The 27,093-nt window shown below is 42.1% G+C and overlaps 1 protein-coding gene across 5 annotated transcripts; it reads right to left on the reverse strand.

Moving 5' to 3' along the window:
• Positions 1-306: 306 nt before the first annotated feature.
• On the reverse strand, positions 307-26,702 carry BTBD3 (BTB domain containing 3). Of its 5 annotated transcripts, none has more exons than XM_032989354.2 (5): positions 26,632-26,702; positions 10,074-10,335; positions 9,384-9,474; positions 8,761-8,879; positions 307-4,669 (listed from the first exon to the last, which is right to left on the reverse strand). In XM_032989354.2, the coding sequence occupies exons 2-5, from the start codon at positions 10,214-10,216 to the stop codon at positions 3,637-3,639; spliced, it is 1,386 nt and encodes a 461-aa protein (XP_032845245.1). In that variant the 5' UTR covers positions 10,217-10,335; positions 26,632-26,702; the 3' UTR covers positions 307-3,636. The 5 variants fall into 5 exon arrangements, with proteins under 5 accessions (XP_032845245.1, XP_032845246.1, XP_042645658.1 ...); XM_032989355.2 differs by lacking the exon at positions 26,632-26,702 and adding an exon at positions 24,690-24,718; XM_042789724.1 differs by lacking the exon at positions 26,632-26,702 and adding an exon at positions 22,408-22,474.
• Positions 26,703-27,093: the final 391 nt, after the last annotated feature.

The following is a 27,093-nucleotide window of genomic DNA, read 5'->3' on the forward strand; positions in this document are numbered from 1 at the left end:
TTAATAATATTAATAGAACATTAAAATATTAATGCTAGTAGACAAGGTCTTTCATAGAGCACATTAATTCATTCACTGTAGCTCATTAGCTTAATCATCAACCTTTTTACAACGTAACTGATTAACATTTTCATTGTTCTTGTTTTTTCCTTAGACTTTTACTTCTTTGGGGATCAAAAGATCTCTGAATACATAAGCTCAACAAATATCTGTGCACAACTGCACGGCAATAGAAATTGCTAAAAGTGATAACTAAGCAAAGGCTTTCACAGCTCGTGCTTCAAAGATACTGCAGAAAAACAACCATTTAAGAACCATTTTTATTTGTATGTTTAACGTGATTATACACATTCATGAGTCCAACAAGATCTGCACTGTGACATTAAAGATACAGTACAATAACATTCAACATGAGGTACTTCATATTTATATATATCTGTCCTTTATAAATAATGTTGTAAGCCTGCTAAGGTCGAACACTGCTCCAGCACAAATGGGTGCTGGGACCTGAAGTTAGCCGCGTTTATCACAACAAATAATAAAAAAAAAAAAAAATCCCAAAACAGTTCAGTGCAATAAGTATGTAGAAACTAAAATGGTTACTTAAATACTATTTTAGATATGCAGAAAGTATATTACATTATACTCTCTCATCACAGATTCCCCTCACCAGGAAAATCAAACATACAGGTAGCAAAGATGGCCAGGTACAGTTTAAGACAGACTCTAAGAAAGGAGCTCTGGATGTTATGCTTCTACTCCAGGCTGATATGCCTGATACTTGCAAAATGTCAATCAATGTATTCAAACCAGGATGCTACCGCTAAACCAAATAAATCCACGTGCAGACACCTACTGAAGTGCCCTGATGACCTAAGGCAACTGGTACTAGCCACCTTCTTATATCCCAGTACTTGTCAGCATCCAGCAGTGCTCAGAATCAAGTCGTGCTCAAAGCATCAAAAGGTGGTTTGGAGTGCTTATCTTTACTCAACCATATTGAAAAACTTTACATGCACCAGCTCCTAAAACCCAGAAAGGACTCAGAGGAATGAAGCTAGAGGTTGCCTTCACCCTGCTTCGTCAAAAAGATTTCATAAACGTAGCAGATAAAAATAATAGTTAAATAACAGTTCATCTTCTACATATTACAGCTACAAAGTATTCTGATCTCCTAACTTCCGTTCCAGCCAGTGGATGTAGTAGATACCTCTCCTTTAGTTGCAGGTAAGTAAAAACCAAAAAATAAACTAGAAGTGACAACCCGAGCCTAGTTACACGAGTGCAATACTCTCTAATTTGTCCCACCAGCTGAGGCACCTGATTTTTTTCCAAACAACTCGGAACGCAGCTTGCTGTTGCAAGCAACTTGTCAATCTGATCATCACTCAGAGTAATTACATCTACATCAACCACTTGCTGTAAGAAAACTTAATCAACTGATTAGCGTCTTTCTCTGCTTTCAAATGTATTTAAATAAATGGAGCTGCTGCTCAGATGTTGTCTAAAAGTAGATGACCATTACCTCATCACAATCTTAAGAGTTCTTTTCGCAGTCTCTTCAGCAACTCTTCCTCCAGTCCATACAGTTACACTCTTGTCTATTTTAGGCTGCAGCTCTAAATATAATTAACGGGAGGTTTTTAAAATCTCTCTCTGGGAGTTTTCCATGAAGCATGTTGTTTAGATTTCACTAACAGTCTGGATTACGTACATCTGTTACAAAAAACCAAAACATTTTTCTATGTATTTTGAGGGTATTTACATTTCAGAAAGAATGTTGCTTACACACACGCTTCTGTATGTATGGATAAAAAACATTAAACACTAAGACGGGTGAAAAGCATAGATCTCGCAGGGCAGGTTTTTTTTACCTGGCTCTCTTTTTATTACCTAGAGAGAAGATCTGGGCTTTGGCCATAAAGTGTTTGATGTCTATGCTCCAGTTTTCCTTCAGATGGTATTTTGGACACTGCAAAGATGTATTGGCACTTTACGATGGCCAGGGGCCAGGATTCCAGCCGTCCAGAAACACTTAGAGTAATAGTATTAAACTGGTAAGAAATCATATGAGAAAAACATTTTTATTACAAAACTGACAAGTGAATTTAGGGTTATGCTGCATTAATGTGTTGATATACTATAACATTAATCTTCAGTCTGTCTAAAGAATCATTTGGTCCTCTCATGTTGTTAAAACATATACAATGAACAGAACCCACTTCAGAGATGAAATAAGAATGAGATTCTTTACAAGAGGTACTGTTCCTCTGAGAAGCAACTGTCCCAATGCAATGGTGAAAGATTTTTTTATGTTTAAATAGTACCTGTGTTTCTTACTTATACTGGTTTCCTTCCCTGATAAGGGAGTCATGATCCCTAATACTTTTCCAACAACGATACAGACATATGACATGAAGTTTGAACAAAAGAAAAAAAAAAATCAGACAAGGAAAAGTTCTGTACCACATAATCCTCTGATTGAAGTGTAACCGTAAGAGTTGCAAGAGATCCAACATTAACACATTAGAGAAGACTTCCTCGTCCTCATTGTTACCTGATGATATGCACTAAGTGTAACATGACCACAGTTGGGAACCTTCTTGTCTTTGTCTAAATTTCCACTGATAACGTATGGTAATCAAAAGTATTCTCATATTACAGAAAAAAGACCAAGTCAGGATTGGTACATTCTTTTGTTCCTCTATAATCTGCCTCTACCATGTTTAGCAGGATGAAAAAAACCCCACCCAAAACAAAGGAAAAATCATCCTGCATCGGATGCTAGACATTAATTCCCATTTATTTAGCAAGGTTTCAAAGAAAACCCATTTAAATAGCAAATCAACTTGAATGGAGCAAAAACTAGGTCATGGGAGTAGAGTTTCAAGAGCTGCATATTCAATTTCAACATGTGCAAGTACTTCCTGGGCTTCAAGGTGGGATTCCTCGAAATTTAACTCTGAGGGTAACTTGCCAAGCCCACCCCCGCCCTGCACTGTAAACCTGCCCATGCACTGTGGACATGGTCAGCACGCTGTATAGCTTCCTGAAAGCTGCTTGCTTCTCTCCGTCTTCCCCTGCAGCCATCCCAAACGCTTGGCCACAGGAGAATCTCACAGGATGAAGGTTTAACCCGTGCTTTTTCTGTTTTCAGCTCCCATGATCAAAATCAGGTCAGTTTATTGGAATCTCTTAAGTTGAAGAGCAGACAGAAGAGAGCGCTCTGAAACAAGGCTCTTCGTTTTCTACCCCTACCTCCCCAAATAATTACAAGCAGAGAGCAGGAAATGGAGAAAATGGATCAGTGAAGACAGTGAATTAGTGAGATATAAGAGAGGAACATCCTCTGGTGATTCACAGGTGCATTGAATTCACAGCACCACCAGCAGACAGACACCTCTCTTACAAAGCCTTTAAAACTTCCTTGTTCCTACGAGCTTCCAGTTTAAATATTACACTTAAACTTTATCACCAAGGATGCTACGAGTATAGCAAGTCAATAACTTGCCCACAGCATTTAGTTACGTATTAACCTGTACTGATCACGTATCTGCAGATAAAAAGCGAAGCGTCAGTAGGCCTGAACCAGACAGGTTGCTCACAGCAAAACGCTTCGTCTCCACACACTTTCATTCAAGCATAAAATATGAGTTCGGGAATTTGCCCTCCCTGTACCCCAGTGCCATTGGTACTGTCCGAAGAGCACTGAAACTGCACAGTCACCTTCCCGCACTGAACTTCTGTCATTCCTTCTTGTCCAAAATAGCTGAGTTCGTTACCATCCAGAATCACGCTAGCCGTGTAAAAGGTGTCAGGTTCAATCTGCACCGGATATTCAAACCACACGGGAAAAGTGTTACTAGAACCATCGGAGAAATATTTACTCAAGTTCTGGCCTAAGATAACTCCTTGTCGTTTGAGTTCAATCTTGGCACTGTACTCTGCCGATCCACAGCTGGAGCCGTACAGGCCGAAGCCAGCAATAAACACTCTCTTATCAACAGCAAACTGGATGCTGTCACACCGACCCCTGTAGCGCCACTGGTTGCTGCGGTAAGCGCAGGACTGGAAACGATGGCACCGCTGAGGAACGAGGCCTTTACGGGGCTTGCTGACAAACTGTAACTCTGGCTTTTTGGCGGCCGTGTACCAGAGGAAGATATCATTGGTTTCGTTGAGAGTCAGAATCCCAGACTGAGCAGCGCCGTTCGCAAAGTCGTCAAGTGCCATGGTGGGGATGCGTATCAAGTACAGAGCCTTCCCGAGGACTTTGCGCTTGTTCTCTATGGTAGCCGTTACCTCTTGTCGCTGACACTCCACTTCAGCCCAGTTCAGAGCTGCTTCGAAAACAACAATTTCTTTGGCATTCAAAGTCTCCCTTCGGAGAATGCTTTCAAGTGTCTGAAAATCAATGTCACAGAACCCCTCAGATTTCAAAGCGAGCTCAGCTTGGGCATCAATCACTTCCCAACAGCGCTGGGTCAGGTCAGGTTCCTCGAATAAGCAGCTCTGGGAAAGCAGCACGCAGGCATTCTTTGCACTTAGACTCGTCTCTAGAAAGTTGACACAGGCGCGGGCAAGATGAGGGACGATATACTTCTTGGCAGCATAAAGAGTGGCCAGTACAGTATCTGCAGCCAAATCAATTTCATCGCAATATATGTATCTGAAATAAAACACACGCATGTAACACTGTGGCTTAATGCAAAAACATTGTTTGATAACGACATCTGAAAATTATAAACAAACCCTATTTAAATGGCTCCACATTAAAAGCCAACGGCACTTTTGGGGAACGTTGATTAAATCCAGAAAGAAAGTACAAACCAAATTCATCACTCTTGTAAGACCACAGAAGAGAGCGGGCTTAAATCAAAGGTGAATAAAACTTCACATCTGGGGTACATGCTATGTAGACAGTGGTTATGTTTACAAGCGACGGCCCCTCCAGCTCTGTGCTCCTTCCGTGCACGCTTTGGCTAATGAGACACTATCTGCCCCAGGCAGGAGCTCCTCAAGGGCTACCTGACTTGGCTAACACAACAGTCTGGAACACTTACAACAGAGCATGCTTGCACTGGATGTCCTGTGACAGTGACTGATGATTTACTGAGGTGTATATATAAATATGGGCATGAAAATAAGCTTCTTTGGAATAACTAGGTAGTCTAAGAAGAGAAATGCTATCAAAGTACATCAGGTGCTATCCGTTTTCATAACTACTGGGTTGGGTTTTATGTGGGGGGTGGCCTTTTTTTTCTTTTTTTAAAACAGGGTGACGAAGCATATAAGAATAAGAAAAGGCACAGAATTCTAATTTTCAGGTTTCTTGATGCTTACAATGTCTTAGCTCCGCTAGCACAGTGTTTTCTCTCAGTCTCGTTGCATAAGGAAGAAAAGCAGCTGTACTGCTATATTAGCATGGTGGAAGAGAAGGTGGTAAAATTCTATTTATGTGACTAAACTGCTGGGATCCGTTGCTCAGAGAAATGAAGCATTGTACAGTTTGTTCTTTTTAATATATCATGCTTCAGGGCCCCATTTGCAGCTGGTGAATGCAATGTACTAAAACCATGCCAAATGGAATTTTACTCTTCACAGGAATAAGCAAGTCTTGATGGTTATGGTTGATAAAAGTGTCTTCCTCCAGTAAAGCTGAAGTTGTATGTGACCCTGTACTAATTAAAATTTTCTAGTTAGCAGGTTTCCCAACACAATGAATTTTTTGCAGAACAGATGTGCTTATAAAGTGGAGCTAGTACCTATACTGATCTGATTATAGTTGTAAATATCCTTATTTGTACTTTTGCAGGTGTAGGGTATTATCCTCCAAGCCACACTTAGAAAACATGCTCAGAGCAGATATACTGCTCAAACAATATAATAAAATCTAAGAGGTTACAGAGAGAAAGAGTGCTTCCACAGATCCAAATCTTTTTTTTTTTTTTTTTTTTTTAAACCTTTATTACTTTGTTTCAGCTGGGCTATTTTTAACAACAAAGAGCACATCTATATATCACTGGTTACAGGCTCAGCAGCTTTACTGTCCAAAAAATTTTCAATGTGTCAATTCATTCACTTTTATGACTCCTCTCATTGCTCTGCAACTCTTTTCTCCCTACCATTACTTCTCTTTGCCCGTTAGTACAGCAGAGAATGACATCTGGTTTAAAGTGAAATTGTACAAAAGTTGCTAGTTTAATATTCATGAAAGTGAAGAACTAATATCACTGACTTACAACAGAGACAGCACAGATCGGCTGTCAGCAATATTCTACACTTCTCACTTTGCCAATGCACCTTGCCTCTGGTCTGCAATTATTGATACTGCAGTTTCACCCTGTTTTTAAACAGAGGATTCTGCTAGACCACAGGGTTTGATGGTTTAGTAACACATTCATCCTGGGATAAGATGAGACCATGGTTCTAGCTTGAACAGTCAACATTAAGATAAAACACATTAAAGACACCAATTCAGTGTGTCAGACAGACTATGAATTTAACCCTATTTTTAAGACTGTAGAGAACAGCCAAAACAATTTTACTGGGAGAATAATTAGTATCTACTAGTTGAAGTATTATTTCCTATGTTACATCTGGCAATGCCTTGTCTGATGTTTGTTGTCAGAATTCCCACTATACAGTAAAACACAAAAAGCATTTATGCTACAAGAGTATACTGTCCACGGGGGAGAAAAAAAAAAAAAAAAAACAACAACAAAAAAAACCAAAATGAAACAAAAACTAACCACCCCAAAAAAACAAACTCAATGTATTTTCTGACAAGGATTATAGTGCATCCCTCCAGACTGGGGAAAGGAACATGTGAAGGAGAGGGCTGCTTTGGGATAGGTAAAAAGTCTTTTCCTTCTGCAGCAATAGTACTATGAGCCTTCTGCCATCCACTGCTCACAGCAGTTGTAAGCAACCTTCATGGGGTTGATTTCCCAGGGGCAGAGCAGTGAAGGGGACCGTGGCTGCCCCCAGGCTCCACCCAGTGCAGCACATGCACTGGATCCTGCGATGAGGGGAATGCTGCATGGCTGAGCAACATCCCTTTCCCTTCCCTGCACCGTCACGGCAGCAGACACCCCTGGTGTTTGCAGACACAGGAGCACCCTGCAGGTTCAGGCACACCGCATCAGTGGAAGTTAGAACTGGCAAGGTTAGCTCAATGTCCAGAGACCACAAACTTTTTGTGGTCTTTTGGTTTTTTAAATAAAAGCTGAGAAGTTGAAGAATTTCATGGTTCTGGTCATGCACTCAAAGATAGTTTCCTAAATTGCCATGGGCTAAATAATATGCCTAAACCTAGATGTCAGCATTGATACTCTCCCTTCTAGGTTTGCTCTCTGAACATATTTCTTAATGATAAATTCTCAAAGCATTCAGTTTTTATACGGAAAATCACACTTAGCCACAGTGAAAAAGATTTGCTGTTCAAAAAAGAAGCGGGGCTGGGTAAAGGATCTTATATTTGCGCCTTGTAAAATCCTGCATGAAAGTAAAGCACAAGTCTGAGCTCTGCAAAAAACACCCGCAAAACCAGAAAGGTGCAAAGCAGGGATCCATAATGCACCTACTTACATAATGTCATATCTTAACTTTATATTCCAGGTCTACAGAACATCTGTGTGACTTCAACTCTTCTTGGCAGTTACTAATATTTGCACAGAACATTTCTGATGTTCATGGTAACCTATTAAAACTCTATGTAATAAACTCTATAGGCAACTTTGTTTATCTACAGTGACACTGAAACATAAAAAAAAAAAAACCCACACCATTCTGTAATCACAATCTAGTCAAAACAATCTATGAAGTACAAAAAGTTGCTAGCTAATGATTACACCACTACATGCAAGAAAATCTGCAGCATATTAAAAGAATCACTATCAGATATTAATGTCTATTTTTTATCAGAAAGCAATGGCAGTTACCAAAGCTGAAGGGAAAACCCCCTCAAAACTGTAGCATTTCTGTGATAGGGCATTTCTCTTTAATAATCAGACTTCACAGACACATTCAAGGACAATTCAGCAGGGAAGCTGCTTCATTATGCTCTTTTAGGAAAAGATAGCATTTCTTATGCAGTTTACAAGAAGAAAAATAATAATCAGGTAAACTGACTGTTCTTCCCCCAGTAGAATAAAAAACGCTATTCATGTAAACAGCATTTTTATCACTTTCCAAATGCATCAATATGATAGCTGAGGAGAAATTTAATTTTCAGAGGGTTTATTCAATAGCTTAGGGTCATTTTTCCAAGACAAGACCTGCATACAGCAAGTTTATAAAAGAGCTGGAATGATGTCAATGTACAAACCCAGCAATTCTGGGGTTGGGGGCAGGGGGGGGTGATGGTGTGTTTTTAACTTTTCACTATGCTTGCAAAGTAGAACAGGTTTTTTTTTTTTTTGTTACAGCTGACAATTCTTTTTAGTAACTCCATTCCTTTGTGTAATGTGTAGTGACAAAACAGATCAATAGGCATTACAGTATACAATGTGCCCAAAGATCCCCTGTCAAAGTCGTTATTTATAACTGCCTACATTAGTCTAATATATGCGTGCCTGAAAGTAGAGGGGAAGAGCAAAATGAGGTAAAAGTTTAAAATGCTTGAAACACAAAAAGATAAATATTTTAAGCAACTGCTTTCTTTCTGTTTATATGCAAGTCTATTACGTTAACTGTAACATTACAAGTGTATGTATACATCATAAAGGAAAACGGATCCAGCAGATGAACGATGCTTACTTCAGCATTGCGAGAAAAGCAGCAGGCTCAACATCTGGTATACGGATTTCATCTTTGTCCTCAGCAAGCTCTCCGTAAAACATCGCATGGAATACAGAGCTCCCAACAGCCAGGACATACTGTTGAGAAAGGGAAATCTTATTTCATGCTTTAAACTGAAAGCACCGCCAACAAAAACAATGTGGGAGAGCCACTCTGAGCGTACTGGGCTTCACTGACAGACTGTAGACACACTTCAGTAAGAAATGAAGTCAAAGTTAAGAACAGAATTACACACTTTCCCTGCATTTTACTCTCATGGGCATCTATGCATTAGCTACTGGAAAACGCTCACATCCACTACAGAAGTTAATTATTTCTAGAAAACCTCAAGAGTAATATTAATCAGCAGCACAAAGCAGCATTTCTAACTTTACGACAACTGCCTTAGCACAACAAGTGTACTGTTTAACCAAAAACACCAAGAAAAGCAAGGGACAGACCATTCCACTGCATGTAGCCTTTTAAAATACAGAATTATGCCTGTCCCAGAAGAGCCGAGCCTCCCACGCTCTGTCCCAGCGTGACCGTGGGAGCTCTCCCCAGCTCTCCCCGCCCCAACTGATAATGCAGCTGTTGCTTACTTTGTGTCCTGGCAGCCGCTGGGTCCCACCTGGTGGCCCGACCACAAAATGAACATCTGCCATCAAGTCATTGTTGAACATCACTGCATTTCTACAAACAGAGGCGGCGTGTTAATTTAGGGCACCCAGGAATTCTGTGCTTGCCCCAGACCCAAGAAATTACATTTATTGCCAACTTAACAAGTTGCACGTTAGTAAAGAGAAACAGGTCACACTTGGTTTTAAGCTTCTTTACTCATCATCACACAAATATACCAGAGAAAAAAGTAAGCAGAGATGGTGGAGCGGGTGTGCACGTGTGTGTATGATAAAAAAAAAAAAAAAAAAAAATCAACCCCAAACTTATGAGAACTTTTCAAAAAGTGGAAATCAAAGTCAAGAGCATGTATCACTGAAAACCCCCGCTAAGGTCTAAAAGCAAATCTTTACGGGTATGCTGCAGCTTCCAGCAACATTTTTATTTACTCAAGACAAACAGCTGCCCTGTCTGGAAAAGAGATATTAAAATATTTTCCATTACCAAAAAACTTGTTTCACACACACAGAGAAGGAAAAAAAAAAAACAAACAAAAAAAAGAGAACAGTGCTTTCTTCTGCAAACAAATTAATAACTAAACATATACATTACAAACATTTTGCTACTTTTCAGCACTCCATTCGAACAGCAAAAATAAACTGCCCTGAACTTACCTCTCTCTGATAGTTGGATAAAGTCCTTGCCAATTAGGTGCTGGAATAGTGTTGTTGTTATTGAGATTTTGCTGGTGGTACTGCTGGACAGCAGTTGTATTAGTGTTGGCTGGTTTCTTTCGGGGAAAAATATCAGCAGCCATCTTCTTCTTCTTTTTGGTCTTCAAGGTAATGATTTCATAGCAAACTGGAGGCAATTTGCTGCTGCTGCTGCTGCTATTTCCCTTCTTAGAGCTCTTCTTGGACCTGTTCTTGACCGTCTCTGGAAGCATCAAGAAGAAGGTGAGACATTTCATGTTCTTTCCTTTCTCATCTACCATGAGTATATTTGTCTGTAAAGCTAGATTGCCTAACTAGACAGGAACATTAAAAAATGCACGTGAAAGCAGAAAGCAGCACCGCTGAGAGTTTGCTTCTTTTCCAGCAAGACAAGGTGACCTTTCCAGTGCACCGAGTAAGAAACTGCCTTTAAGTTTGATCCAGTACTTGAATCGTTAAATACACCCCCATCATTCCCGCCAGGTTTCTTTCTTTCCAGATCTCTGGAATCGCCTGAAAATGCTACACCCTGCGAGGAGCGGACGCGCGGGGCTGTAGCACCGGCTTTCTGAAGGGGGCTAGCGAGGCACGCACGGTAGCACTGCTAGTCTGCTGGGCGAGCCGAACTTGTGCGTTGAAGGGATGGGAGCAGAGTAGGTATTGCAGCCCTGCAGATGGAGTCAGCCGGCGTCGGGAGCCAATAGCTGAAGTCACCGATAACGATTGGACCCAGCCGCACAGTGACACCTATTGTAACGTATGCCGCTCTGACATTAAAGCGACAGCAGTTGCGCTCCTCACTTCATACGCAGCGCCGAGTAATAAAGTAGTAAATGGCATGCAGAGGCGCCTAAGTGCGTGACTGGCCAGAAGCGTGTGTGTGTGTTAGCTCTCCTTTGATGCCGCTTGAATTTTCACAGGGGAAGCCATACAAACTTGAAATCGGGTAGAAAAGCATATTTGAGTCTAAATATTTCTGTGGGAGCTATTTCCACATACAGTCGCTATTAGCATGACTTCATCTGTCTCCAGTATTCTCACAAATCCCTGCTGTAAGAGTTGTTCAGCAAAAGCACGCTACAGATATCAGAACCAAATTAAAGCAATCAACTAGCAGCAGCAAAGACTGCGATGCAGTTAAACAATCCCTTTCAGCGCAGCTTCTACTCCAGTGTAACACGAATAGAGATGAGGTCACAGCTTTAGCTTTAACTCCTTCTGTTTCTAGATAATGTAATAGCCTTTGACAGGGGTCCCAAATCACTAAGCAGTGCTAATTAAGTCAGCTTACAACAGACCTGGCTGCACCACATCAGAAGAAAACTTCTAGATGTGCAATCAGATGAAAGTAAACCAGAATGAATATATTTAATCAATATTTCAAAGCATTAAATGAAAAAGTCAAAATGATTTAAAGAGTCTTAGGCAGAAATCACTCCTTGAGATGCAAACACACTCTGGTTTTACTCACATATAATTTCCGAAATAAAGAGGATGTAAAGCTATGCCAACCAAACCATTTAAATAGGAAAGAAGACTAATTTTCAGTCATTAGTTTACTTAGAACTTAAATTTAGATCAGATTTCTTTAACAGTAGGTCAAGCAAATTAAAAAAAAAAAAATCAAGCAAGCATAGCCACTTAAAAAAAAAAAAAAACAAACAGGAAAATCAAAATTTATTATATATTAGGTGTCAACATTTCACACCTTAAAATATGGGGGAGGGGGAGAATGCAAATTCATAATGATTTTCAAGTTTTAAAGAATCCTCTTTGCTTTCAAAGCAAATTTTAGCCTTAATTAGTTTTGCTGCACAAGAGCACAACAGTGAAATTTAGTAATCAAAGGTTGGTGGAGAAATGGCTGACCTTGTGGAAACTCCTGACGGAAATCTGCCACTGACCTAAACTGAAGCACAGAAATGTTACTCCAGGCTGTTTATTGAAACACCATCACAACTGCTTGAAACGCAACTATGGCTTTGGAACTCAATCTCAGAATGTCTTTGAACCTGAAACTGTGCAGGTTATTTCAAAGATTACCAGGTCTCCTCGGGAGACGTGCCATATAAAGTACTAACTACCCTGGCAGTTGGCCACCCAGAGACCTCGCTGCAGTGGTCTGAGACGATACCGGTTGCAGACACGCAACTGTCCTCTCTGTCTGAAGTCACTGCTCACGGAAGGGGGCAACAGAAGGATACGTGTCCATGCCTCAGCTGCTGCATTTCACAACCCAACGCTTTAGTGCAGAATCTCCTTCACTGGTAATTTAAAAGATGGTGTGGCTGAAAGGCAGAGATACATAACCCGCCTCTCAATGTATTTAGGAATGTAATTTCCAAATAAATTCTTTCTAGCGAGCTTCTCCTTCCCTCCTTCCCCTCCCCCTCTTTTTTTTTCCTTTTTTCTTTTTTTACCTGCAGCAAATCGATTTGTGAGGGAAAACTAACAACCTACGCCGTACTGAACCATAGAGAGGTAAAAGAAGCAGTAGGGGAGAAGAAACTCATCCCACAGATAGGATGTTTATAACTGCTCACAGCTGAGAGTTTATAATGGGGATACAGCAGGTATTCTCAGCACAAAATTTGAGTTTGTTGAGTTTGCATAAGGTTTTTCCCCTCTTCTTATGTAAATTTCCAGCCCTTCTTGTTACAAAACCCATCCTTTTGCCACTGCACAGGACAGACATTTCAAAAGGAAGAAGTCTTAAAAAAACCCCAAACCTTTGAAGGTACAGAAAAACCATGCACCCCTGAAAATCTGGTTCTCTGTATTGCAGTTGGCAAAAAGCGAAAGATAGCAGGGGTCAGGAGATTCAAATGAGAGATTTGATTTTCATTTCATAAATCCATTTTATAGACTACCTAAGTATATAAAAATCAAGGTCCTTGCACATTTTTTCCAACCACTTGAGACCAGTACAAATCCCAAGATTATACACACACCAGACAAGGTCACTGGGAGACTACAGAAGAGAAAGAGAATGACGGACTGACCCATCAACTCAAGTCTGGGAAAGACAGATCATAAACACGAACCCATAGGAGCCCACCGTATCTCTGACTTCTGTCAAACATAACACATGTATAGCATGTTGTGTTTTCTCAGGGAATGGGGGGAGGGAGAAGATGAAGCATGTTCTGCCTGAAGCTAGACAGACCCCAGTAGACAAGAAGTATCTGCATGACAGGATAAAAATCCACCCCAGTAAATAAAAAGCCTAACTGCCATCTTTGTCTGTTCTTAAGCCACCCGCCAAAATCTGGTTTGTTATAACTGGAAAATAGTGCCAATTCCACAACAGACTCTGGAAGTTCCTATGAAGAACTACAAACATGTTACAGGCTTTATAGCACCTTCCACTGCGCTTCAGCAGCTGAGAAACCAATCATTAGATGCCTTTGAAATGGGGGGGAGAAAAAAAAAAAACAAACACAACAACAAAGAATTAGCGCTAGTTGCACTGGCTGTTCTTTCAGTTTTGGCAGCAACTTCCATTTACTTCCCTACAATGTAGTTTTCCTGTTTTACTGTATATGTACTGTTAATGAGTTGACTAATCAATATGTTAGCAGTCAGTAAAAGCAACCTATGAACTACTCCCTGTTGAAAGACTTGTCAAAATCCTAAATTCAAATCAGTCCATCTCCAGCAAGAGGATCAAGGAAATTGACCTTCTCTCACACAAAGACCCATCCATTTCTGAAAGCTTATTACAGTGTTCCTAATCTTCTTCAGCAATTCTCATTTTTCTTCATTAAGTTTATGTTAACAAAACCAAACTTGATATATACAACTTAGAAAAAGGGAAATACAGTTCTTCAAAGGCACATTAATCTTTTTTTTTAATAAGCAAAGTAGTCAAACCAGAAATATTTTAACTTAAAGGGTGTAGGAAATTCCATGCTTAAGTTTTAACAGTGGCCTAATGAAAATCCAAAATGCCAGAGGTGAAGAATTAAGCAAAGGACTATATTCTGAGGCTGAAATACTACGCATCGAGTTACATGCCCCTTTCAAATTATTAGGAACAAGTTACAAGCCCTTGGAAATCAGCTCCTGACTAAATTTTGTGAACAACTGAAGCATCAGTTTTGCTGTTTAAATCCAAATGTGTGCAATATAACTGCGATCCCAGTTCCACATATCCCTTAAGACCATAATATACCTTGACAGCATTGCGAGGGTTGGCACAGGACTCATATTATAGCCCAACTCTTGGCACAACTTTTAATAGTATGGTACTACTATAATTATGCCTTTCTGAAGGTAACTTCCAACTGAGAGGTCATTTCGTTTCCAGGGTTGATAGGAATACTCCTCGTATTACATCAGTCTCTCCTGCTGCAATAGCAAAAGTATACTCAAGTTTTTCTTTTTTTTTTTTTTTTTTCTTTCTTCTAGTAAGTTGTGGTTTTCTGTATCTCTCATTTACAGGTCCATTCTTCATGCAGTAATGTGAACCGGACAATTCTATAAAAAGCAAGCTTTCATCGAAATTCCCAATAGTCTGTTACAACGAGATCATGAATAAAGGAATGAATTCCAAGTAGGCAATGAGAAAATGCATATATTTCTTTTTTGTAAAGTTGCCAAGTCTCTCCCTTGGCAGTTATTATGCCTATGCATTATTAACATTCTTTGTTTAAATTCTGAATTTTCCCTTACAAGGAAACAAATTTCAGATGATACATCTTGATTAACCAAAATAAACACACAGCGTTACTGTTTAACAAATCTACCTGTCCACTGTTAATTTTCATTGAATTTAAGTTGACTTTAAGCACTCATTTAAAATTGAATGCACAAGTTCAAAAAACAAATAAACAAAAACCTCAACAAACCCAACCCACACAGCTGAGCCTAGTTCTGTTTACCTATCTATGAATTATTTAGTCACTTGGAAGAATCCTTCCCAATTACTATTCCAACCCTTCTGTTTGTAAAAATGCACATTTGGAAAGGGGACTGATAGCTCCACTCTTGATTTCCTCAAGTAAAAAATGCATTGCAGTTGACAAAACCTTCCAACCTCCTCTCTCATAAGTTTCTGATTGGCAGCACTGAAAGTAACCAAGATTGCATCCACTTCTGTCTGTTGCATGGAAAAGCTGACCCTGAAATCCAACTCAGTATGGTCTTCTATGAAAAAAAAATAAAATGACAAATGAAAGCTAGGAGAAAGATGGGCAAAATTGTAAAGACTCTCAGAGAAGCCAGAATATGGGGTAAAAAAAAAAAAAGAGCATTCCTTTCCCAGAATAGCCAAGACCTGAGAAAGTGTTGAATAGCATCAGAGTAGAATTGCATCTTGAACTAACACTAGAAGCTTTCAACCAAAGTCCAAACTAGCTAAGTTGTATTTTGCTATAGGTCTTATGCTACACTAGCAACATACTTGTTGGCAAATAGTCTTCTTAACGGCTTAGTGTTTAAAGTATGTGGATTTAAACACTGCATAATATTATCCACTAAGATAGTTTTAACATTTTTTCCTAAATGCTCTTAATGCTTTAAAGAAAACAAAAGCAGAAAGCCCTAAGCAGCCCAGTCAACAGGTAAACACAAATTTATGTAAAATAGAAGCTTAAAGAATGAACATTCAGATGTATTTTACTCTTTAATTCTTGTGCTATTTGCTAGCATATAGGCTATGTCTCTGCATGGCACTTCTTTTTGGTCTCCCTACCAAAGCAGCCTTATTTCATATGTCCTTTTTGTATCTGCAATCATTTTCATCTTGGTTGGTTGTTTTTGTTTGTTTGTTTGTTTGGTTTTGGTTTTGGTTTGTTTTTTAACATCAGTATTCTTTTTGAGATGAAGCAATGAAAACGCAACATTGTATTTAAGAATAACATTTAGCCTTGTGTTTACTTGCAAATAAACAACCACCTTCCTTCTATGTGGATTTGGGTTGGCTCTCCACAAACCTGTTCTTGCACCAAGTGCAACATCTGCCACTGTCAATTTTTTTTTGCTGTTACTTTCTTCCTTATCTGCTTAAAGTTTGCAATTTAACCCCATGGAGAGGTTCAATAACTTTGTATTTACACCCCAAACACAATGTAACACAAAAGATTTCTGTCCACTGATGAATTTTGCTTTCAAATTTAAAGGGTTTGTTCACAGATGGGTCAAAATAAATATAGGTTGTGTATTAAAGCAAGAAAAAAAAAATATTTTAAAATTCTCTTGTATTTTCATTACAATTTCAACACCATGCTTGCTGCATGAATGACAGTCCATATAAACCACAACCATATAAAGAAAGGCTTATGTTTAAACAACCTATAGTGAACAACATATTTGATCCTGTTACAGTGAATTATCACACAAACATTCTCTTCTGTGCATATGGAAAGAATTAATGTGAAATGCTCAGTTACAACACGAATTATATGATTTTACCAGCCTGCTGAGACATATTCCCCAATGTCATAGTTTGGGAACTGCAGGTAAAAAATATCCCAGAGCAGAATTTGCAATTTATTCTATAAACATTAATTTACCTCTTGACAGTTCAACGTAAAAATAAGAATTATAAATGAACTCTGAGATGAGAAAACCTGCAACTACGAAACAAGAATTCAATTCAAGGTTATAGCAGATAACCTGTTCTACTAATTTAAAATTGACAAATTATGCATTTCTTCCCCATCACTACTACTTTAGTTTATCCATTTAGTTTCATGTTGAGTTTTGGTCTTGACAATCTGTGGGGTCAAAAAATAAGTTCTTTCTTAGTGGTTCCCCTTTTTTTTTTTTTGTTTTATTCCTAAACATGATATGGCAAACCTGAAAGCATTCAACCCTTTTTCTAAGACAGAGGTCAACTTTAATTCTACTCTGCCTCTTACCAAAACTGACTTACAAAGGAAAGATCAGATAGCTCAGGAAATTGGTAATGAGATACAGTGGTTTTCTTCTCTAGGTCACTAATTCTAAATTGATGGAGGTCAACAGTAATCAAAAGTCATTAGCATTTAATGATCGTTCAGTGCCCTGTGAGAAAGAAGCTAGTGATCTCTGTGTACTTCAGAAAAACCACCACTACAATTAGTACTCACATGCTGCTTATTTAAAGGGAGAGATCAGGATCAGGTGACTACAGACACAACTTCCTCACAGACAGATCTTGCCTATGCAGACTAACCTTTATACTAACTTCAACTTGGCTCAGAAACTATTCTTTTAAAACTGGATAGTTAAATTAATATAGGATCTATAAAGGGCAGGTTGTAAGATGACTGGTCCTGCTCCTTTACATCAGCAGTTCTCAAATGTCTATGCCCCCCTACACACAGTAAGTCTGCAAAATGTAAATGCTAACGCAGATAAAGAGAAGACACTTTCTCAGCCAGCCCTCGCTTGTGAGAACCAATGGCACTAACAGAGTAACTACCCCCTGAGTATCCACAGGGGGACTGCCTTACAGTTGATTACACTGGCATATAATTCAAGGACTACATTTTTCATGTGCAGATAACCTACATTCACCACATTAAATCATAGTGTTTGAAGTACCGTGTGGGACAAAAGATGGGGAGAGGGTATTGCCACAACCCACGCCATATCTGTTCTGTGGCCTGCAAACATCAGTCTCCTGGGACTGCCATGCTACCAGCACCTTCCAACAAGGTTAAAAAGTAATAGAGGGGGCTTTTGGGAAGCTTGGTTGGGAGTTGTGATGTAAATGTCATTAGGGTCCGTCGGGAAAACCGCATCCTGCCAATACATGTAGTTTTACATCTAATGAACTTTAGGGAACATATGGCTTAAAGACCCAGAGCAGATCAGCAACTCGGTACACTTATGTTTACAGCACACCACCACAACTGGAATAGCTTCTTGTTCCCACTGCATTTTAAATGACAAAAGAGGAAGATTATCCCAGTTAGTGAAAGAGGAACAGGTCAGTCCACTGGCAAACCAAGCATTTGATAAGAAATGGATTCCCAAACACCGTGGCTCTCACTTTCTCAAAAGTGAGAATCAAAAGCCATGAGTAACAACTCTTGCAATGCTTTTACAATTGGTTAATAACCCCAATTTTTAGCTACGAGACACTGATTGCTGCTAACCTGAGCTGCACCCAAATAATTCAAGGAATGGAACCAAACGTTACATCCATTAAACTGCACTGCACTGAATCAATCTTCCTTTGCCACACGCTAGAAGCCGTGGCTCTTGTTACTTGCCCTCAACTTTGTTTCCAGACTCTCACAGCAGCATAGCCTCTGTTTGAATGGCCGTTCCACAGTGGGATAAAGTATGTTGTCAAATTAGTATCTTATCAACTGTTTTAGAAAATCAGATTTATTTTTATTTACTGCAAATATTTCAGTCACACTTGCCCATCAGATCCGTTATGCTTTAGTATTTCAATCAGTTTCTCCTCCTTACAAGTGAATGGCAGCTACTTTGCAGTAATGAATTTTCAAGACTAACACAGACATGCTCCTCTGGTTTCAGAATAAGTTTTTAAACATTAAGACATATTTGCCCAGCAATGTTAGGATGACTGTTCTCATTCACAGTAATTCTGTTTCAGAGACCCTAGGACACATCAGGACTTCAGTAGAGAAAAAGAAAAAAAAAAAAGTTAAGGAGCAAGTAATCAAACATAAGAGCAAAACTAAGGGACTGTGCAAGGAAAACACACATACGCATTCATTTTATATATTGCAGTTTTATATAGTATGAAAACCTTTACTTTTTCTTAGTACGCATGACATAGTATCACCTTGCTCTGGTAAGAGAGTGTTACTGAAGTCAAATAGCACCAAGGAATCGAATGCACCCAGCTGCACTTTGTACATGTTTAAGTGCATTATATTACTATAACATTACAGAGTATTCCTCTGAACTACGTGCAACAGAAGCTGAGCAAGCTGTCTAATAGGGCAGAGATTTCTTTCCTCTCCAAGTTGAACTGTATGCTGAGGACTCCAAAGGAAGGCAAAATACTGTAATAAAGGGACAGTGTAAGCCACTGCATACATTTCTGTTGTAAATAACATACAGCTAGCTCCAGCTCCTCCCCAGTGTTAAAGAGTATGTCTTGCACTTTGCTTCCCTGCTAAATGGGCAAGGTGACATGCCGTTAAGTAGCACGTGGCATATTGTGGATTAGATTTTAAAGGGATTTTGTTCCACCAACTACTGCAAGCCTACATATAAAATCTTACACCTATCAGGCACAAGCAAACGTGCTACCTGACTGAAGAGCTGCTCTCTTTTCATACTCACAGAAAATCTTTGCAATCAAGCATGCTTTGAGCAAACTGGGAGGCAGCAAAGCTGTAATTCCAGAGAATGCAGTTTTTTGAAGAAGATGACTCCTTTAAATTGCTTTGGATGTGAAGAGGAGAAACTGCAGCTAGGGTGGATACAGAGTGTAACCTGTTACATAAATATCCTGTCACAGGAGGATCAACAAGTCATTCATTCCTCTACTGAGGTGGTACATGATCCTAAATAAATATTTCACCAGAGGATATCAGGTAATCTCGGGAAAAAAGGTAACAGGGCTGGACAAGGTGATGTCTCAAGATGCCTTACAAGTCCATTTTCTGTGATTCTACACCTACATACTTAGGACAGACAGCAGACATTCACAGATCACCCAACCAGTTCACCAGTGTTTTAAAATGTAAACACTTTCCAGATGCTGGACTCACTTGGTTTTCTTTCACTCTAGCTTGTCAAGTTACCAAACTCAGACAGGGCAGCAGGATCAGAAAACAGACATCCCAGGCCCAGAAAATGGGAAGTTTGCAAGTTTGGATGAAGTGACCTTTACTTAAGCTTCCCCACCTCAGTTTTCTGACATGCATATGTATAATGTGATTTTCTAATTAAGGCACGGGATTGGAATTTGACTTCATGGCAGAAATCAGAACTGAAGACAACGTCCACCGCACAAAGCTTTTAATCATTTCCTTTCAAAATTCTCATCTCCTATTTTCTTCTTTAGCCTTATCTATCAGCACTTTGAGATAGAAACTGTTGATTATCACATATTTATATAGTGCCTCACAAAATAGGGCTTCTATGTCAGCTCAGGTATCCGTGCATTTGCTCGTATAAAATAAAACAATAGTCAGCAAAGTTTGAGGAATTAGTATAGAAAGTATCAGAGGAGGACTGTCTTGAATTATCAGAGAAAGCTAGTGCTGGGCACGAATGACGTTCTGCTAACAAAACTAGTATCATTTGCACAAGTTCACAAAATAGGTAAGACCAAAATTTCTTCTGACAAGGTAACACACAGTCTATCATCATCAGGCCTTTGTTTTAACTGAACCTATCCTAGCACTGATGCTTTCATCATAAGCATCAGCACTGCGTAACTTTAGAAAAAAATATTTGCTCACAAGCTCTACCAGCAAGTGTCCAAATAAAAAATTACTGTTGCAACTTGCATCTTTTTTCTCAGCCTTAAAGGACAAGCTAAAGGAATTCCATGGTGTTTCTTAAAGGTGTTTCTTCCAGGGCAGAGCTGAGGATCACTGAAGGGGAAAGATGAGGAAAGTTACTGTGCAGTTGTGGGGGATTCAAACAAAAAACAAACAAACAAAAAGAACTACACTCTACAATCAATTCTGGCAATCCTGCAGAATTTATTTCAAATAGGTAAGGCCCTAAGAGATTTGATTTGCAAAGTTAAATTACCCAGTAAAAACAAGATACTATGCATTGTGCCATACTGCATGTAATTTCTGTAGGAAATGGTGAGACCAGGTCCTTCCCACCAAAATAAAAGCTATTTTGAGTCTGACTCTAGCATAAAAGTTGAAGTAGCATCAAACATTGTATTGCATACCGATAATCCAACATCACCCCTCTCTACAAAAAAAAAAAAAAAAAAAAAAAAAAAAAAATCCAAAAGCCCAGGACATGGATTAAAGCTTGACATATGAATTACAAACTGAAAACAAAGTATGGTGAAGACTAACAAAAATGCAGAAAACCTGCACCAGCACTCTTCAGATGAGACACAGTCAATCTGTTGTTTTAATTAGGTATGTTAGTAATCATCATTTTAGGAACACTTAAATATCATAACTTCAATTCAAAATTTCTTTCACTTCAAGTGAAAGCAACCCACGACTCCCTCCTGTTTTTAAATGCATCACCACTCAGGAAACAGTACAGGCATGTGAATTGATAAACCTGAAGGTTACCACAAGCGGACTTTCTCAAAACAACCAGTAAAATAGGAAATTGTAAAGGTGCAGGCCCTTAACTGAAACTACTCAGTTTTCAGACATACATTACATACGTAAGGAAGTCAGGCCAACAACGTGGGGAAGAAGAGGTGGTATTTACGTCAAATTGGGTGCCCTTATTAATCGTTCCTCTGGGAAGTTTATGGAATCGATACTTAAAATACAACTTCTTTGAAAGAAACATTACTTGAAGCAGGAAAACCAAACCAAACCAAACAAACCCACCAACCCCCAACTTTTCGGTTTATAGAACTCTGAATTTTTCCCAAGTGGAAGCGCTAGCCTGCGGACACGGCGGCGGAGGGGCCCGCGGCCCGGGTGCGTTGGCATAGCCAGCTCCCAAGTTCGGTGCCCCTCGCACTTCGTGTCTGAACTCAAACCGCGCGGCCGTTAGAACGGTTCAGCATCGCCGCTTCACTCCCAAGCCAACCCGCTTCTGCACAAAGGGCAGCCGCAGACGCTCGGGGGGGGGGGGGGGGGGGAAAAAAAAAAAAAAAAAAAAAAAAAAGTAAGAATGAAACCTTTCGAAACGGCTGCAGACGCAAATAGCGACTTCGATCGGGCAAAGACCGTTTTCCAAGGGGCTCTTTGTACCGGGCGAAGCCCACCGCTTCGGCGCCCACCCGGCGGCAGCGGGGCCGGGCGCTGGGGGAGCCGCTCCCCGCTCAGCTCCGCCGCCGCTCTCTTCCCAAGTTTCGCGGCGGGCGCGGGCAGCAGCCGGCGGGGCCGGCGCTCAGGTGCGGCCGCTCCGCCCCGTCCCTCACGGAGGGGTCCCCGCAGGGCGGCCGGGGACCAACGGCCGCCCCGGTTCTCCCCCGCCCGCCGCCACCACCGGCGACGGCCGCCGCCGCCCCAACGCGCCCCTCCGCCCGGCGCCGCGGCGGGCGGCAGCTCCCTCACCGGCCCCCGGGGCCCAGCGGGGCCGCCCTCACCGCCGCACACCCCTCAGCCGCCCCCCCCCCCGCCCCCCGTACCCGTTTCCCGCCGCCCCGCGAGCGCCCGGTAACGGCCGCCCCGCGCGCACGCACCCCACCCCACCCCCGCCTTTTTGCACCGACCTGAGGGCGCTCCCGGGGCGGCGCGGCCCCTCGCAGCGGCACGCGCAGCCCCGCCTCGAGGACGCGCCCGCCTGCCCCGCGCGCACGCGCACGCCACCCCCCCCCCCCCCCTTCCTCAGCGCCCACAGCCACCCCACCCCCCCCCCCACCCCCGCGGGCGGGGCGTGGCGGCGGGGACGCGCGTGGGCTCAGCCCACAGGGCCGCGGCCTCGGCCCGGGTCGCGGACCCGCAGCAAGGCCGCGCCTGGGGCTGCCCCCCCACTCACCGCCCCCCCCAAGCAATGAACTCACGCCTCCCGTGGGGCCATCGTGCGTGGGGGGCGCCGGCCGCGGGCCCCGCCAGCCGCGGGCCCCGCCAGCCGCCTTTCTCCTGTCACAGGGGGCCGTTTTATTCCTTCAAAAATAAGGCACCGCCGGCCCTCACCCCGCGAGAGGCCAGTCAGGGCCTGGCCCCACAGCCCACGCAGGTGCTGGGAGTACAGAGGGCACCCACAGCCCACAGGGGACCAGTAGCAGCGGCTTCAGATTTCACCCACAAAAACAGGGCTGTGGCACCCCAAGAAGTTTAGAAAAGGTGGGAGACAAACTTAACAGCACCTTTTTTTTTAAATTAAAAATCCATTAGTGCCTGAAATAGAAGCATGATCTTGGCTTATCACATCCAACCTGTTTGAGGATTCACCCTCTAAAACATTTATTTTTTTTGTACATATGGATACCTGTGAGTTCACTTTAAGCAACATCTTTTTTTTTTTTTTTTTTTTGATTTGCAAAGTTATAAGGACCAAATATTTTTCCATATAAAACATTGCATTTGTTCATCCCTTTACTCCCCCCACCTCTAAGCAAAAAAAGAAATTAAAAATAATCCCAAAAGCAGAAAGTCCTACGGCTGCAGTGTCCATGTTTCATTCCACAGCCTGAGGGACGAACCACCCTTCCCCCTCACATTTTTTAGTTTTTTCCAAATGAACTCAATCACACAATGAGAGATTAATGCTGTACATCCTTCCTTGCATGAGCTGTTCCCATCCTGCTGCTCGCAGGGTTGTTGGGTTGGGGGCGGGGAGGGGGGAAGGCAAAATGCTTTTTATTTTTGGGCCACTGAAGAACTAATCAACAGGGATAGAGGCACTTCCAGGATCAGCGCCTGGGTTTATCCAGGAGCTTCATAAATAAGGGATTTCTCATAACACCGGTGTATCTAACCACGTGGGAAATTAAAATGCGTTGCTAGCATTTATTTCTAAAAGCGTAGCAAAAGGCTTTATTTGAAGCTTTGGGGTAGGTTGTTGGGTGGTTTGGTTTTTGTTTTTTTTTTCCCCTCCTCCGAAGAAGCAATTATTTCTGGAATCGCTGCTGTGTTCCGGTTTTAGTCTCCCATGAACATTCATTTACCTATATTATATACATGTTTATTTTAGCAGATACCTTCACAATGTGAAATTAGGCATATCTGTGGATAATCAGTACTTTGCTTTTCCAATTTTAATACTTTAGCTATTAAATTAGATAAGAAACTAAATAGCAACAATAATGACTGTACACACACACACACACACACACACACACTTTATAGCTCTTATGGATTTTACTGGCTGAGTACATGCTTTAAATTACAGTGTCTAAATGATGGTCTAATTGGGACTTGGGAAGCCAACAAAATACTCAGTCTGAAGTGAACTTAAGCATGCCGTGGATAACCACTGTAATTTTCCATCCTATTTTCAGACTGAAGGTAAAAGGCCGTTTTGCAACTGGGCTAATTTAAATAGGTAAGTGGTGGGGAGAAACCCTTTCCTCCAGTTCGGAGGAGATTATTTTGCAACCCGAATTTGAAATCCCATAGCGGGAAAACATCTTCCAGCCATAACCTCAGCACATCCAGGCATGAGCAGATCAAGTCCTGCGACATTTTCCGCGCGTGCACTTCTGATCGAGAGGCAGCAGGGGCTGCCCAAACCAGGGGCTCCACTCTGTAACATTTGTTTTGCTTTTTTGGGGGGCTCCTTAGAGCTCTCCCCCCTTTTCCAGCCCAGCTTGTTCCGCTGCTCACAGGGGCAGGGACCACGACTACCTAACATCCCCCAAAGCGCTCCAGGCTCTGGTTTGGTACCGGTACCAGCGCCGAATTAAACCGAAGCAGTCACCACCACCCTGCAGCAGACTTGGCGCGCCCAGCTAAAGTCTCTCCGCTGCAGCCGGCGGTGCAGGAGGCCGTACACGTCCCTGGAGCACCAGTCCCACCCCATCCCCAGCCCTCTTCGCTCGTGGGGACTTACAGACACGGGGTGACGGGTTACACCTCGTCTGCATGGTCCGGCTCAGACACACGCTCACCGCGCTGCTGCTTGGCACCAAAGCGCTGACGTGCGGAGCTGCAGCCTCTCCTCCTCCTCCTGCAATTGCACACCCCGTATTAGTTACCTGCCTTGAAGCACACTTAACGTGCGGTTACCCGAGTTAAGCAGACTGATGTGCAGCTTGCTGCATTTCTCAGGGATGTGCTGAGTTACCTACCACTGCAGTTTGCTGACAGGTTTCAGCCCAACACCAGAACAAACGAGCTGCCAGATAAACCAGACCTGGCCAGAGCTGCAGCACTGGGCCGCCAAAACCACCTTGCAACAGGGAACGGAATGTACAAAGCTGGTGGTGCTGCTGGGTGTTGATGTCCTCTCTCTCCTCACGTTGTCACCGTCCAGGGTGACAATGACTATAATATATAAAACATGTATTAAAAAAAGCTCATGAGGAAGAGGAGCCATAGCCCAAGAGCAGCTGCAAAGAAGGTCTTTGGGGTGCTCCTGCACAGCTTTGGGGTCTTGCCTGCTCCCAGACCAGGTTTCTGGGCAAGCTCCAGCATTGCCTATTGCAAGCCAAGGGCTGCACTACTGGGGAGGGTAAAGCTTAACTGGCTGCGTGTTGGGGAGAGCTGATCAAAGTATTTGTGTTGGTATCTGCAAAGCCATTTAAGTGGGATAGGTTCTGCTCCGTAGTGGTGGTAAAATAAAGCCAAATATTTGCATTGAGTCGCATTCAGAGTCATCTGTTCTGGTGTCACAAGCATATTTTCTGGGTATTGAGCAGCACTTTCCAAAGACTTACTAACTTGAAGAGCCATTTAAATATTAATTTTCCAGTTCAACTTGCATGCTGGGGTAGGTTCTTCTGAGTGCTTCAGGGTATAATTAGTTTCTTCAAAAGCATCTTCTCACCAGGCGCTTTGCTAGTGCTGACCACATTCCTCCTCCCCATCTCCCTTCCTCCCCAGCCTCTTAAAGCTTCGCTGAATTTCTGCGTACAGCCTCCCGCAAAGGTTATCATCTTATGTTTAATAGGGGGGAAAAAGACAGCGCAACAGATTTACTGCAAATGGAAGCCATTACTGGAGCAGTTATCAAATGAAAGAACAATATAATAATGTCTAGTCGTAAAGATATGACAAGTTGCCTGTCAGAGACAAACACCTGACTTGTAAAATTAGCCTGGGCAGCTGCTGCAAGCTTTTGGCAGGCAGGACAAGTTCCTTGCAACGCCCAGTTAAACACCCAGGTGTTTTGCAGCTATTAAGGCTGGAAACCGGGCACTCAAACTGTGACCCATCGGAGGGAGATGCATCAGCATCCCAAGACCATGGGGGGTTTGCATGAAGCAGAGCCACGGGGGGTCAGCTCAGCACCACCCCAACTGCCCCCAGGGGTTACCACATCCCCTGGATGTTTTCAGGCATTGGATACCAACCAAAGCTAAACCCATTCCCTCCAGCACAGCCGTAGCTCATCGAGGCTGCTGACCCCAACTTTTGGGTTAAGTATTAACTAACTAATAGCAGATGGTGTTGAATTTTGTCAGCCCCTTGACCCATAAGGTCAGGTCACACAGGCTATGAAACTGCAGCTAGAAGACTCTGATTTGCAGTCTAGTAAACTAGTCTAGTCTAGCACAGATGGTTTTCTTTATCTCTCCCAGTTCTGCTCTCTGGCTGGGGGTAGAAACCTCTTCAGGCTTAATCAAATGGCTGTTAACCTTTCCAAAATAAAAATACATGGACAAGCAGATACCAGTATCCACCACAAGGGAGAAAAATGCTCTATTAGCAGAGGAGTCTTTGACTGCTGTCTGAAAGCCCACATCTCCTGTCAAGGACTGCCCAGCCTCTCACACGACTCGCATCAACACCTCTCTGCCACACAGGCACTGTACCCTCCCGAAATCACTTACTTTCCGTAGCAGTCAGCTCTCACACCTCCTTTCCCACCAGGCACATCCATTTCTTGTGTTAAGGCTACACCAAGACCCAGCTCCTAGTCTCCAGTTCAAGAGCTTGTGCTCCTCCTGCAGCCTTTTATAGCTGGAGCTCATCATCAGTAGGTCCCAGGTACCTTTTAACCCTTCCTCGCCTGTCGCAGGAGGACCAGTGTTACCAGTGGCAGCCACAGGAGCTGCCTCTCTACTTTTTGAGTGCAGCGCCACTTGTTTTGATGTCTGGATGTGGAAGTGTTGGCCATTGTGATTTGTAAAGCAGTTGAAAACCTGGGAAAAGCAGCGTGATGAGAGCCTTCCCAATGCCAGCTGCTCACTGAGGCGGTCAGCCTAGCCTGAACACAGAGAAAATACCATCACAACCTTGCTAGCAGCACCTGCATTTAAACAGCCTGAAGACTGATTCCTGCTGTCTTTAGC

Source organism: Tyto alba, unplaced genomic scaffold (genome assembly GCF_018691265.1).
Source record: "Tyto alba isolate M040663 unplaced genomic scaffold, T.alba_DEE_v4.0 Super-Scaffold_16, whole genome shotgun sequence".
NCBI lineage: Eukaryota > Metazoa > Chordata > Aves > Strigiformes > Tytonidae > Tyto > Tyto alba.